General features: G+C 38.5%; 1 protein-coding gene across 2 annotated transcripts; it reads left to right on the forward strand.

Annotated features, from left to right (window-relative positions):
• The first annotated feature begins 4,751 nt into the window (after window positions 1-4,751).
• On the forward strand, window positions 4,752-10,369 carry LOC122079118 (protein NSP-INTERACTING KINASE 3-like). Of its 2 annotated transcripts, XM_042645368.1 has the most exons (12): window positions 4,752-5,425; window positions 5,596-5,725; window positions 5,851-5,922; window positions 6,153-6,296; window positions 6,475-6,546; window positions 6,650-6,709; window positions 6,791-6,885; window positions 6,974-7,123; window positions 7,577-7,918; window positions 8,652-9,043; window positions 9,408-9,721; window positions 10,066-10,369. In XM_042645368.1, exons 1-12 carry the CDS (start codon window positions 5,323-5,325, stop codon window positions 10,085-10,087), a joined length of 1,896 nt encoding a protein of 631 aa, XP_042501302.1. In that variant the 5' UTR covers window positions 4,752-5,322; the 3' UTR covers window positions 10,088-10,369. The 2 variants fall into 2 exon arrangements, with proteins under 2 accessions (XP_042501302.1, XP_042501303.1); XM_042645369.1 differs by lacking the exon at window positions 10,066-10,369 and having other exon boundaries at window positions 4,754-5,425; window positions 9,408-9,905.
• The last annotated feature ends 3,585 nt before the right edge of the window (window positions 10,370-13,954 follow it).

Genomic DNA, 13,954 nt, shown 5'->3' on the forward strand with positions numbered 1-13,954 from the left:
GTGAGGTTTTCTTGTTTTTTCTGAAGAATTTGTCATGGACTTCTGTTTTCCCAAGACTTGGGTGTGGCCAGAGATGACAGCGGTGGAGGTTGGAATTGAGCCAATACCAGGCCCACTCCATAAAAAGCATTGCTCAACCTAGACCCACCACATACATGGGCTTTTCAAATTTACAAAGCAATAGAGTGGGCCCTGTAGAGTGTGGATTGGGGCTCACCCAACTAAAATCTTGGTCTTACTAGATCCAACCCATCATGGGGAAAGGACCAGGGTAGGTCCCCCTCATGTAAAAGGGAGAGGTACATTATTATGTGGCCCATAAAATTTAATAATGAACCTCAAATTTTGACACATCAACAGTACATGGTCTCCCTCTTTCATTTATTTTATTATTTATTTATTTATTTTTAACTATACATGGTCTCTTCTTCCCATTTATTAGTTTGAATTTATTTCTAACTAATAATAATAATAATTTGAAATAATCAAGTTGACATGTCAGGTGATGAGAATGGATGATAGAGATTGCATTCTTTATTGATACCACTTGACTTGCATTGATTTTATTAGGGCTGTCAATGGGCTGGGTTGGGCTGGGTTTTTCAACCCAAGCCCAGCCCAGCCCTAGGTCGGGTTGGGATTAGTCAACCCAGGCCCAATCCTATCGGGTTTAGCCCAACCCAACCCAGCACTGATAGACTCTGATTGGGCCGGATTTAACCTAATCCAGTCCAACCCAATACTATCGGTTACTTGGTTACTTGATCTTGATGCATTGCAGAGGCCAAAGACTAAAGTTTTCGTATATGTGTAGATTGTGGAAAACAAAAGACTTTTTCTATAACTACCCATTAATAATTATTAGCATATTTATATGATTATATACTTAATACACATGGTTGGATTGGATTGGTATCAACCCAGCCCAACCCAACCCTACCTCGGGCTTGAAAATCTCAATCCTAACCCATCCTATGGGCTGAAATCTCAGCCCAAGCCTTGTTCGGGCTTAGGGAGGGCTAGGCCTGGTTTGGGTTGACTGGGCTTTTTTGACAACCCTACATTTTATCATACATAAAATTGTTGATTGGAATAATATCTTAGAAAGATCCATTATACTACATTTTTAGGAAAAAATCGTTATTTAAATATTGTTCCTAAAGCATGAAAGGTTAATTGGGAACAATTTTCTATTTTTAATAAGGTTGTGACTTTCTTGGCGCCTCATTTTGGCGCCTCTATATGTCCTTTTTTTTTTTTTCCTCTCTTTAGTGGTCTCTTGTATGGCTTCTTGTGGACCCCTTTTTAGACAAAGGAAAAGGCTACCTAAGCTGATCGAAGATGAATCTCTCTCTCTCTCTCTCTCTCTCTCTCTCTCTCTCTCTCTCTCTCTCTCTCTTTCTTATGTATGAAACCATCTTGTCATTCCTCTTCCTTGGTTTTCTCTCTTATGGTGCTTGAAAAATGGTACTCTAATCACATAATGGGGAAGATTTTCTCTTAATCAAATCAAATAAAATTAATAATGATCCCTTATGGCTAGACGCCTAGATGGGTGGTTTTGGGATGTTAAGAAAAGATATTAGGGGAAGGTTTCTATAGGTATTATAGTTATCAGTATTTGTCTCCATCTATATTGATGATTATTAGTAGTATTAAGTTTTATAGAACATTTTTTCTCCTAGTTAAGGGGAAAAAAAAAAGAACAAAACACGAAAACCAAAAACCAACAATTTTTTTTTTGAAATAAATAATAAATAAAACATAAAAATAAAAAATAAAAAACAAAAACAAAAACAAAAACAAAAAAAAGACCAAAAACAAACCATTTTTTGAATAATAATAATATTTTTCTTAACAAGAAGCATTCCACCAATACCAAATCAGGTTTATATCTATATCATGCACTGAATATTGCCAACCAATACATCGAATCACATAACATCATTTGAAACGATTTTCCCAACAACCCTATTATATGGGGAATTTCTTAGAAATATCGAATGAAATAATCCACATAAGTTCGGATGATGAGAGGAGGAGAGGGAATCACAATAATAAAAATAAATAAAAAAGGAAGAAGGGTGATAATACATTGATGTCATGGATTTTTTTTTTTTTTTGTGCAAGACCCACACTTAAGCCCAGATAGAGACCCACAAGGGGCTAGCAAGGGTCAAGGCCACTAGGCCATGGACTTCAATCCTCTCCAACAGTTGGGCATCCCAATGCGTGTCTAATGGCTGGGAAGACCGGGGGAGCATGTATGTGTGTTAGGGTGCATGCCCGAGTCCTCCTAATCATCAAATGTAGCACTAGACATCCAGCGACTGGAAAAGATCTAAATCCCATTTATTACTTACTGCTTTTTTTTTTTTGGTAACTTATTACTAACTACTGACTTACTGCTAACCTACTACTATATTTTAAGAGAAAGAAAAGGAAAAAGAGGGTCCAACCAGCAACCTTCTCTGAGTCTGGACTTACAGTAGAACCCAGCTTGGGTGCCTGCACGATTTAGAAGCTCATTCCCATCCCCTCTATTAGATTAGACTTACGGTAGAACCCAGCTTGGTGCCTGCACTGATTTAGGCACTGTTTGATAACGGTTCGTTTCAGCCGTTTCTGTGTTTTTCTGTTTCGAGAAACGGAGAAATAGGAACAAAAGCGTTTGATAACTATGTTCCATTTCACTTATTTTTAAGAATAGAAATAGGAATTTATAATAATTGATGGTTCAAGAAACGATTTTGACGAAATGACTCTCACACGTTTCGCCGTTTATGAAAACAACATTCACTCAAAAATATAACCCACCCCTGATGAAAATCACTCGTTCTCTTTCGACAGACAGAAGCACGGAAGAGGCGACTTCAACATGTTGTACACTTCCTCCCAACTCCCGACTGCATCCACAAAAGTAACGATTCCCTCTGAAGTTGCAGAGATTCGTCGTGCGATTGCGCTCCCATGAAGATGTACCGCTGGAAGTGTCATTGCTAGAAAAGGGCTTTCAAAGAGGACTTCGGAAACGTCTTCTACCTCCGATTGTTCAACCTAACTGCATTGTGCGACTAAAGCGAGTGGGAAGCATTTCAGCAGTTCGGTGCCCTAGGTTTCTCAAGGTTTGTTAAATCCTCCCTTCTCTGTAAATCGTAGAACGATAGCAGACCTCTCTTCCTTCCGTTTCTTATCTCTCTCTGAGTTAGGGTTTAGAAATATCTCTAACACAGTTCGTTCCTTACCCATTTACAGTTTTTGGATTCAATATCTCCGGTGTCTTCCACTTCAAGCGCGACTTCAGCATTAAACTCGATCCGGTGCCCTACTCTTTTTCTTCCATATTTCCTCTGAAATTTAGGAAATCCAAGTTTGTGTTGCTTGTTGATGATTATGGATGATTTATGGGTGTTAGTGCGTTATTTGGGCATCTGTGATGCTGAATTTTAGGGGAAGGTATCTGCCTATGGGAAACGTTTATAGAAACAGGGTTTATCAAACACTTTTAATTCTGTTTCTATTTCTAGAATTAGAAATTTATGTTTCTATCATTTATTGAAATAGAAACAGAAGAAACGTTATCAAACGGTCTCTCTATCAAATTAATGTCATCCTCTTCCTCTATGTAAGATTTTATATATATATATATATATATATATAAATATGAGAAAGGGCCGAAGTGATTGACTTGTCAGTAGGTGAGCGGTGAGGGATTGATTGTTTGTTTTGGGTTGAATCATCCGAGGCAATTCCAGAATCTGGCACAAGGATTGATGCTGATGGCTCATGGCTCATGTCTCTCTCTCTCTCTCTCTCTCAAAAATAGAAATTGAACTGTAAGGCCTAATACTATAAAAAATCTGTAAAGCCTAATCAAACAAGAATACAAAGATAATAATGTTTTTTGACTTTCTATCTATTCTCTAAGAAGGATAAAATCATGAACATGGGCTGATATGATTTAGGAAGTAACCTTTGAACAAAGTCAATAAATTTTTTTTTTCTCAGTGCAAAGATAAAACTTTAAGAGCAGGGCATCTCATAAGTTCAAAAACACTTTCTCCAAAAAAGATAACTTTCGCCAAAAGTTGGTGTAAAGTGTACACGGGCAGACAGTAAAAAGCAATTGGGATTTGGAAGAGGAATTCATTCTGCTTGATATTTATTTGGAAGAGGAATTCATTCTGCTTGATATTTATTCCAGGATCCTAGAGGACCAGGAGGACCAGGATACAATAAAGTGAACAAACCCACTAGCTTGGAGGACCAGGAGGACCGGGACACAATATAGTGTACAAACCCACTAGTTTGCTTTGATGCTTTGATGCTTTGATGCTTTGATGCTTTGAAGAGTATAACATTAACCACAAGAAAAAGGGTACAAATTCCCCACAAGGCCATAATCCAATTCCCACCACCAGATGGCTACACAGTGAGATTTTGATGGAGTTAGAGAATGAGAATCCCAGTCCCACACTTTAGCCCAGAAAGAGAAACAGAGATAAACGTTGGCAATTGATCTCTTTTAACTTTTCAATGCAAAAAGGGTTGACAAAGATTTGACAATTAACCAGAATGACCTCTTTTGTTCGTTTTTAAAGGCGGAAAGTTGGGAAAACAATTATTAAATCCTTTAAAAAGTATTTGTTTGATCCAGGCCAAAAAAGCCAACAATGTCCTTAGAAAATCCAAGCACGTGACCTGCCAAAATTTTACCTCCATGGCTCCATTTCATGTGATCTGTCACCCATATCAGCAAAATTATTAGTGTAAGAAAAGATCCTGTATTTGGGTTGTGTGTGGTCTCTGCTACTTGCTCAAGTGGGTATGGTCATATGGGAGAATCGCTGAGGATGAACAAGGCAGGGATTAAAATTTAAAACCAAGAACATACCCACCACAGGGAATATGTGGGGAACTTCAATGGGATAGAAATCAGGTCAGCATTATCACATCTCTAGGATTTCAGGATTTCAGAATTTCAGACATGATAAATGGGCTTTCTTGTTTCCCGAAAAAATTCTCCTCTTTCCTTTGCTGTTTGTTCGAGGAGAATGGTGTTCAGACTTCAGTATAAGGAGTTCAAGAACTAGTGTTCCTTGCTCCGTTTTCTGTGTTCACTGTTTTAGTGGCTTTGGCATCTGGATATTCATCCCTTTCCTCTTTCTCTTCTGCTGCGATGGTGAAAAAGGCTTACTTTTGAAGCATTGGAGGTTTGGCATCTGGGTATGACCTCTAAAGAGTCTTGCCTGTTAATGGAGTTTGTTTGAAGAAAAGCCCAAAAGCAACTCTTCTTTTCCTTTCTTATACTGAAAACAGAGCATGGAAAGAACACATTTGTTTTTCTGGCGAATGAGTTTACTGGTTTTACTATGGATGGAGGGCTCATTGGCTACTCTCTCTCCTTCTGGTTCAAACGGTGAAGGTCAGTACATCTTCTTTTCTTGTCAAGTTTCTGATAGATTAAATGAAGTTTTCCACCTTTCTGTTCTTCCCCAGATTTCAGATTTTGTGAGATATATAGTTTTCTCCCTCTGGGTAGCCATATTAATGTTATCTCTCTACCCTTTCATCGTTCTTAAAATCTGAATGCAGTTGAAGCTTTGACGGCTATTAAAAAAGCTCTAATCGATCCTCAAAACGTATTGGCGGGCTGGGACTTCAATTCGGTAGATCCTTGTAGTTGGACGACCATTACCTGCTCTGATGGTTACGTCTCTTCTCTGTAAGATCCTATAGTCGTTCTTCCCTTCCCTTTGAGTGATCTATTAAGAACATAATAAAGGCAAAGAAACTAACAATCTTGTCAATTTCTGGTCCAATCTCATTTTTTTGTGCATTTGCAACCAGAGACCTTCCTAGTCAAAGCTTATCTGGGACATTAGCTTCTGGAATCGGAAATCTCACTAACCTGGAATCAGTGTAAGTTGAAGCTACCTTCCTATTGTTCTTGTTACTGAACAAATGAATGATGATTCAGATAATAATTCTGGCTCTGGTCTACTTCCTCATGTAGTGCTCTATTTTTCATTGCTTCTCTTTATGCTTTAAGTGATACAGATAAGCATGCTTTTTGAGTGTCCAAAAATCATATTTTTTTTCATCATGAATTCATAATAAAACATGTTGGGAATGCTTTTATTTTCATGTAGGTCATTGCAGAACAATGCCATTTCTGGTCCTATTCCTGCTGAGATAGGAAAGCTGGAGAAGCTAAAAACACTAGATCTATCAAACAATAAGTTCACTGGTGGAATACCAAGTACACTCGGAGACCTTAAGAACCTTAATTATCTGTAAGTGATAAGAAATTCGTGTTACTTTAGTTTTTAGAACCAGACTCTAAACCCAATTAAATTATTTGTTTTATTTTAAGGGTCTATTGGATGAGTTTCTTTCTGTTTCCTCGTTACTGTATTATTTTTAATGAAAGCTAACTGATGCTTCTTTGCATTTCATGTGTGAGCAAGCCAGACGATTGAATAACAACAGCCTTTCTGGACCGTTCCCAGAGTCTCTATCCAATGTTACAGTTCTCACTCTCATGTATTTACATATCCTTGAAGTCTTCTACTTGATCGGTTTCACATTTATTGTAATGGCATTTGGATTTTTGCTTCTTAATATTTTGGATTTGCTTTGCTTCTAGGGATCTTTCTTATAACAATCTAAGTGGTTCCCTGCCGAAGGTGTCTGCAAGAACATTCAAGTAAGCTTTTATTTCTCACCCTTAATGCTCATTTGTCTTTTTTCTTTTGTATATCAAATTTCTCTCTGTTTCTCCATGCAGAATCATTGGAAACCCTTTAATTTGTGGGTTAAATTCTAAGAACTGTTCTGCTGTATCTCCGGAGCCACTCTATTTCCCACCAGATCCTTTAAGAGGTGAATATAATATGCTCGTTCTCCTGAAAGGTAAGATCATTTGTTTTGGATGGGCTATTCTAAACTATTGGAATCTATGCCTTCCCAGATCAATCAGAAGCTGGGGGAACAAAAGGCCACCGGCTAGCTATTGCATTGGGTTCAAGCTTCGGTTCTGTATCTTTGATCGTCAGTGTAGTTGGGTTGTTTCTTTGGTGGCGGCACAGGCACAATCAACAGATCTTTTTCGATGTCAATGGTTGGTTCCTTCATACTTAAATTACAATTTGATTTCCAGGTCATTTCCCCTATTAGTAGATGCAGATGCATTTAATAGTGTAAATTTAGAATACAAATTTATCCAAAAGAGTTGGATTGCCTCTGTTTTCACCCTACCAAACTACTACGACAGATTGATCTTTGATTTTTTGTATATCTCCTAGCATGGTTGAGCCAATTGTGAACTTCTCGGCTCATTTACCTGGTGTAGCATTTAATAAATCTTATGATAAGATTACTTGCTTGATTTTTGTTGAACTTGTTTCTATTTTCCAATTTGCAGTTTGTTTTCTTTTCATTTTTGTATTGCACTTGTGCTATATTTAACTACGCCTATATAGTGTTTAGTACAACAGTTTGTTTATTTGCCTGTGCATTTGTCCATGGACATGATCTTGCTTGTATTTCTTGGCTTATGTTTTGTGCATGGCAGATCAATATAATCCTAAGGTATGCTTAGGTCATTTGAAGAGGTATTCATTTAAGGAGCTCCGAGCAGCGACTGACCATTTCAACCCAAAGAACATTTTAGGAAGGGGTGGGTTTGGAATAGTTTACAGAGGATGCTTGCAAGATGGGACTCTAGTTGCTGTTAAAAGGTTGAAAGACTATAATGCTGTTGGCTGTGAAGTCCAATTTCAGACAGAGGTTGAGTTGATAAGTTTAGCTGTCCATCGAAATCTTCTCCGACTTTTTGGTTTTTGCACGACAGAGAACGAAAGGCTTCTGGTCTATCCTTACATGTCAAATGGAAGTGTTGCAGCTCGATTAAGAGGTGAGATGAACTTGGTGGTTAGTATTGTTTGAGAATAATTCTTGTGTTTACCGTCTTTTTGAAAAAAATACACTATTTTCCAGATATACACTGACCATCTTTGTACCTTATCCATATTATTTGTGAACTTTTGTCATGTTATTCCATAGTCTATTGTATTTATATATTATTATATTATATTTTTCAGCATATTATTTGACATTAGTGTTTACTTCTTTCCTCCTTTTTATTAATATTTTTATGGATAAGGTTAGAATTTGCTTTTGTGTCCTTTCTGTTATGCTCAACTTTTCATATTTTTTTTTTCTTAACCATTTGTGGACTTCATCCCCTACTCAGATGGGACCTTTTGTGGTTTTGTGCCATATTTGGAAACCTGGATTAACTTGTGACCATGTGAATATGCTACTTTCTAGATATATTGAATCAAAACCAGTGATTAAAGGACTTAGAAATGCTCTACCTTGGCTTAGTTCTCTTGAATTCCTCCACATTCTTTTTGTTCATGTCATTTTCTGTAAAAGGTAGTAACTGCAGAATTGTTAGTTACTGTTCTAAGCTTGACTGAGTTAGTTTTTACTTCCCAACACTGGCTGATTTCAATTCACAAACCTTGTTTTGTGCCGAATTTTTTCAATGGTTGAGCCTCAAGTCCAATGAGTTACTTGTATATCCTCATTCCAATACTTCAGTTTTGTAAACTTGTGGTTTCCCACCCCACCTTTTTTTCCAGATCATGTTCATGGTAAGCCAGTGTTGGACTGGGCGAGACGAAAGAGGATAGCATTAGGGACAGCGCGGGGACTACTGTATTTGCATGAACAGTGTGACCCCAAAATCATTCACCGTGATGTGAAAGCTGCGAACATTCTGCTCGATGAAGACTTTGAAGCCGTTGTTGGAGACTTTGGGTTGGCAAAGCTGTTGGATCATGAGGATTCTCATGTAACAACAGCTGTGCGTGGGACTGTTGGCCACATAGCTCCAGAGTACTTGTCAACAGGCCAGTCATCGGAAAAGACAGATGTTTTTGGCTTCGGTGTCTTGCTCCTTGAACTCATTACAGGTCAGAGGGCTTTAGATTTTGGACGGCAAGCAAATCAGAAAGGTGTAATGCTTGATTGGGTACTTTCTCTCTCTCTCTCTCTCTCTCTCTTCACCCACCCCCTTACAAAAATAAGTATAGTCCATTTTCATCCAATTTTCCATCAGTTGCATTGCAACCCAGATGTTTATCTGAAAAGGTCCACAATTTGAGCCACCATTCTTCGGGTTCCACCTTGTGAGGCTGTACCTTAGGTACCTTTTTTGAAGAGTATTATACAATTTTTATAAACTCTGCCTTCATGTCTGAAGATGAGTTCAATTTCAGTAATGTTCAAGGATTGCCCCCCAACTGGAGCATGATGGACTTGTTTATTATAGTCTCTTTATAACTTCTTGTCTCCTTTGGGTTCTCTCTTTATAATGTGGTTCAAATTTTGTGCAGGTGAAGAAACTTCATCAGGAGGGAAAACTCAATCTAATGGTGGATAAAGATTTGAAAAACAATTTTGACAGAGTTGAATTAGAAGAGATGGCTCAGGTTGCTCTCCTGTGTACACAGTTCCATCCTTGCCAACGCCCAAAAATGTCTGAAGTGGCGAGGATGTTAGAAGGTGATGGCCTGGCTGAGAAATGGGAGGCTTCACAGAAGGCTGAGACACCAAGATTCCGATCATCTGAGAACGTCCCTCAGAGATATTCGGAGTTTATAGAAGAATTTTCACATGTGGTTGAAGCAATGGAGCTCTCTGGTCCTAGGTGACCCAAACTATCCTTGTCACCCTCTAACTCTTTATTCTATATAGTTTATTTGAAGAGCTTGGAAATAGAAATATATTGTTTGTTTATAGCTGTTCAATGCATGTTTTCATCTGTGCAAAAGGATGGTCATGTAAAATTATCTCACCTTCTCATCAATTAAAAAAATTGGATGGTTGATTGAGCTTTTGCTTAATTTTTTGATGATTTGGAGAGAACATGTGAAGTTCTAGCTTGATAAAAAGTATCTTTTCTCCTACTCTAGAAGATTATTCAGTGGGCTATGAGTGACTTTTCTGCACTCACTTAGTATTTGGTGTTGTTTGATCATCTCTTACAAGCAGTCTTACCAGTTACACAAGCTGAGAAGGTTGAAGTAGTTGCAGAGAACAAGGATGATTGTGCTATACTTAGCTAGGAATCATAGGATCTAAGATGTATGGATCATGGATTGATGAACAAGACTTTGAAGATTCCAAAGTGGGAGGCATTGCAATGCTACTATTGCTGGAAACATCACTTCTGCAAAGAAATCCTGGCAGAATAAAATATCCAATGCCTGTAAAGGTAAACCAGACTGCTGGTTGTTTTGCTTGTGCTGGAGCTTTCATCTTTTCATAATTTGTTTTGGCCAGCGCCTGCTAGCAATGCCCATTTTCTGACAGCTTAGGGTCTCCATGATAACACTTTTATTTCTAGACTACGTTTCTATTCCAAGAATGACTTTTGGTATTTCTGTTTCTGGGCTATATTTCTGGACAAATGAACGTATTTAATGACACAGTGATTTCTATTTCTGGGCAAGAAAAGAAACGGAAACACGTTTGATTAATTTCTGTTTTTGGAACTTTAATAAATTTACAATAAAATCAGTCAAAAAAAAAAAAAAATTTCTATTTTTGAGTGATTGTAGAGAGGGAAAATTTAATTGACACTCTGCTAGTGTTGATTTAGGCCTCCGATCCGACTGGTCGTGTATGTTAAAGATTCCATCTTAAAACCAATTGGCTTGAAGTGGGGTGGCTTCTTGTGGCTCTTATACATGATAGTTGAGTCATTCATAACCAATGTAGGATTATCTCAATACTCCCTCCTACGTGCAAGCCTTTTATGTATCTGTCTTCGTGTGTCGAGCAAGGAGCCCATCATCGACGGAGGCCCAACGTACCTGCTCTGATACCATGTTAATGCTTCAATCTTGAAACCAATTGGAGTGATTTGGAAAGAGACTATAATAGTTGAATGATTGGATGATTGATTGGATGAGCTATGAGGTGTCATTCTTCCAATAGTGTAGCCTTTGCAAAAGAATGGGGTGAGGTGGTAATTTTATGCGCCTCTGTGTATGGATGCTGGGACTATGCCACCATGCATCTTTCTTTTTTGCCCACCCATGCATTTTCTCTTTCCTCCATTTTCTCACATAAATGTGAGTGTTCGCCCAAGCATGCGAAGAAAGCTAGAAAGCGACCATAGGTATGGGAGTCATGCTCTCAAGCAAGAAGTCATCCAACATAAGGTGATCATCTTGGCAAAGAATGGGGTTCGGGTATCGTATTGGACCAGGGAAATCCTTCTGGCCTAATTAAGTTGAACAATTAGTGAGCATGTCTTAGTAACATGTAGGAAGCAATGCCCACTATGATCATAATTTTTACTTTCTCAAAAATGATTTATTTTTTCCTTATTTTTTCTCCATTGATCGCAACCAAACATGCATGCTCAACCGATGAGAGGGAAAGCAACCAAATGCAACATTAGTTGTCAACATTAATATGATGCATGCAAAGTTTGATTATTATGCCTATTTTCATTGGTATTAAGTATCTTCACCCACAGGGAAGAGAAAATCTCCTCTCTTGAAGTGATCTTATCATTGGATTCTTATGTCATTATTAACATGTAATCCATAGTAGGGATTAATTAAAAGAGAAAATTGCAACGCCACCCCTGAACTTTGGTCTTTATTCAATGTCACCCTTTGTACTTTTCAAAATAATAAAGACACCCCCTATTAATTTAAAAAATATCAAATCCATCCCTGTCGTTAGTCATCATTGTTAAGTGATGAAATATCTGCTAGTTATTTTGTTAAATACCCAAAACATCCCCACTCAAGGTGAGTTGACCATCTTACCATCTGCAAATCCTTCTTGTTCTCTCTCGATCTAGGGTTAGGTTTTCTGTTCTCACCGCCATTGTAGTCTCCAGGAAGAAGCAATCTCGATCTCTATCTCCATCTTCCATCTTCCATCTTCCATCTCAACAAATCAAGGGTCCCCTTAGTTCAAATTGGGGGACTGGACGCATGTGAAGCCGGAATCTCACTCGTCACAGAACTCTGAACCTGCCAAACCTGGTTAATCGTGGTCATCTTACTAGGCAAAGCTATGGTTGCAAAGATCTTCATCATCCCACGCGAGTTCTCAGCTGGACATATTTGAAACCTCAAAAGAGATCTTGGAAGGCACGATTGCCTGGTACGAATCCACATTAAAGGTCTTCACAACCATAGCGAGAGACTGATCCTGAAGTAGCCAACGTGGATCTTTGTTAAGATGAACGATGGAGATAGAGATCGAGATTGCTTCTTTCTGGAGATTATGGCGGCGGTGGGAACGGAAAACCTAATCCTTGATCGAGAGAGAACAAAAGGGATTTGCAGAGAGGGGTTGATATTTGCAGAGGGTAAGATGGTCAACTCACATTGAGTGGAGATGTTTTGATTATTTAATAAAATAACTAACAGATATTCCATCACTTAATAGGAATAACTAACGATAAGAAAAGATTTGATATTTTTTAAATTAATAGGAGTGTCTTTGTTATTTTAAAAAATACATGGAATAACATTGAATTAAGACCAAAATTCAAGGGATGGTGTTGCAATTTTTTCTAATTAAAAATATATTTTCCTATGCCGATCAATGATTTAGATCCGCCTCCATTGTGGAATCCCATGAACGTTTATAATAAATACCCTAGTGGGCCTAGTCCTCTCGTGGTTCGACTTGCTTGACCTTAGAAACCTACAATTGAGATCTAGATATTCTCGAAATCAGCTTATGCTAGGTATCTAGGTGTGGATGTCACTTGGGGTATTGTCAATCTTTTTTATGAGGTTCTTTTAATGAGGGCTAAATTTTAGTGTCTACCCTAGGGCTGATTCCGATCTGATTCTTAAAATCCTAGAAAATAAACCTTAGAAAATGAAATAGAAGATATCAATATATCATAAAGTCTAAACAAGCGCTCTACTGTATCATTCCTTTGGGGCATTTAGAAGCATGCGCGCATAACGCGCCATTGTTCCAGACATGTACGGTGGGGAGGGATCCAGGCCGTCAGATCGTGTAATAAATGCGATGAGATATGGGAACAACATTCTTTCTCTGCTTTTGATACTTTGATATAATGATACTCCCATTTTTTTTTTTCTCCTTGGCCCCAACATTCCACCACCACCGTTCACTTAGATGAGACGCTTCGTCTTATTATCTCTGCATGGATGCCACGTGTTCAAAAACTCTTTGCCATCTCCCCTTGTGGGCTTTGGTGCGGCGGCCCATACCAGCAACACAGAACACTTGGAAGGCCTAAAGCCCAAAGTCAGTGGACCCGCATAGTGAGCCCCACCGTAAGTCATCAAATATGATATGATTTCGTCTGACACTTCCCTTTGAGTACATTCGTCGTACACGCCGTCGGTGTCGGGTTTCATTTTATAACCCGAACCCGTTTCCGGGATAATTTCTTTTTATTTCTTCTCGACGTGACGTGATCATTGATTTGGAATCTGGATTTCGAACTGTGGACGAGAATCGATCTCACCCAACTGTCTCTTATTTAATAGTTCGTTAGCCACGTGGCTAAAATATCTGAAAGAGTCCAGATAGCAATGGAAAGGGAAAGGGAAAGGGAAAGGGTAAGGGCAAGGGTAAGGGCAAGGGCAAGGGCAAGGGAAAGGGAAAGCGCGACAAATACTTATCCCAAAGTTTCCAACTGTCTCTCATAAATCCGACGTTAGCCACGTGGCTAAATGTGTCGGCACAGAATTCTACGCTCTCTCTCTCACTAATTACATTTTACTGCTTAACAACTAACAAACCACCACTTTTAAGATTCGAATTCAATGGTCATGGAATGACGTTATTACCCTTCCCCCACCTAACTTAAAGTACGGACTACGGAGTGTGTTGAGGCGTGCTTTCATGGGAGCGTAATTCTCTCATC

Source organism: Macadamia integrifolia, chromosome 5 (genome assembly GCF_013358625.1).
Source record: "Macadamia integrifolia cultivar HAES 741 chromosome 5, SCU_Mint_v3, whole genome shotgun sequence".
NCBI classification, from domain to species: domain Eukaryota; kingdom Viridiplantae; phylum Streptophyta; class Magnoliopsida; order Proteales; family Proteaceae; genus Macadamia; species Macadamia integrifolia.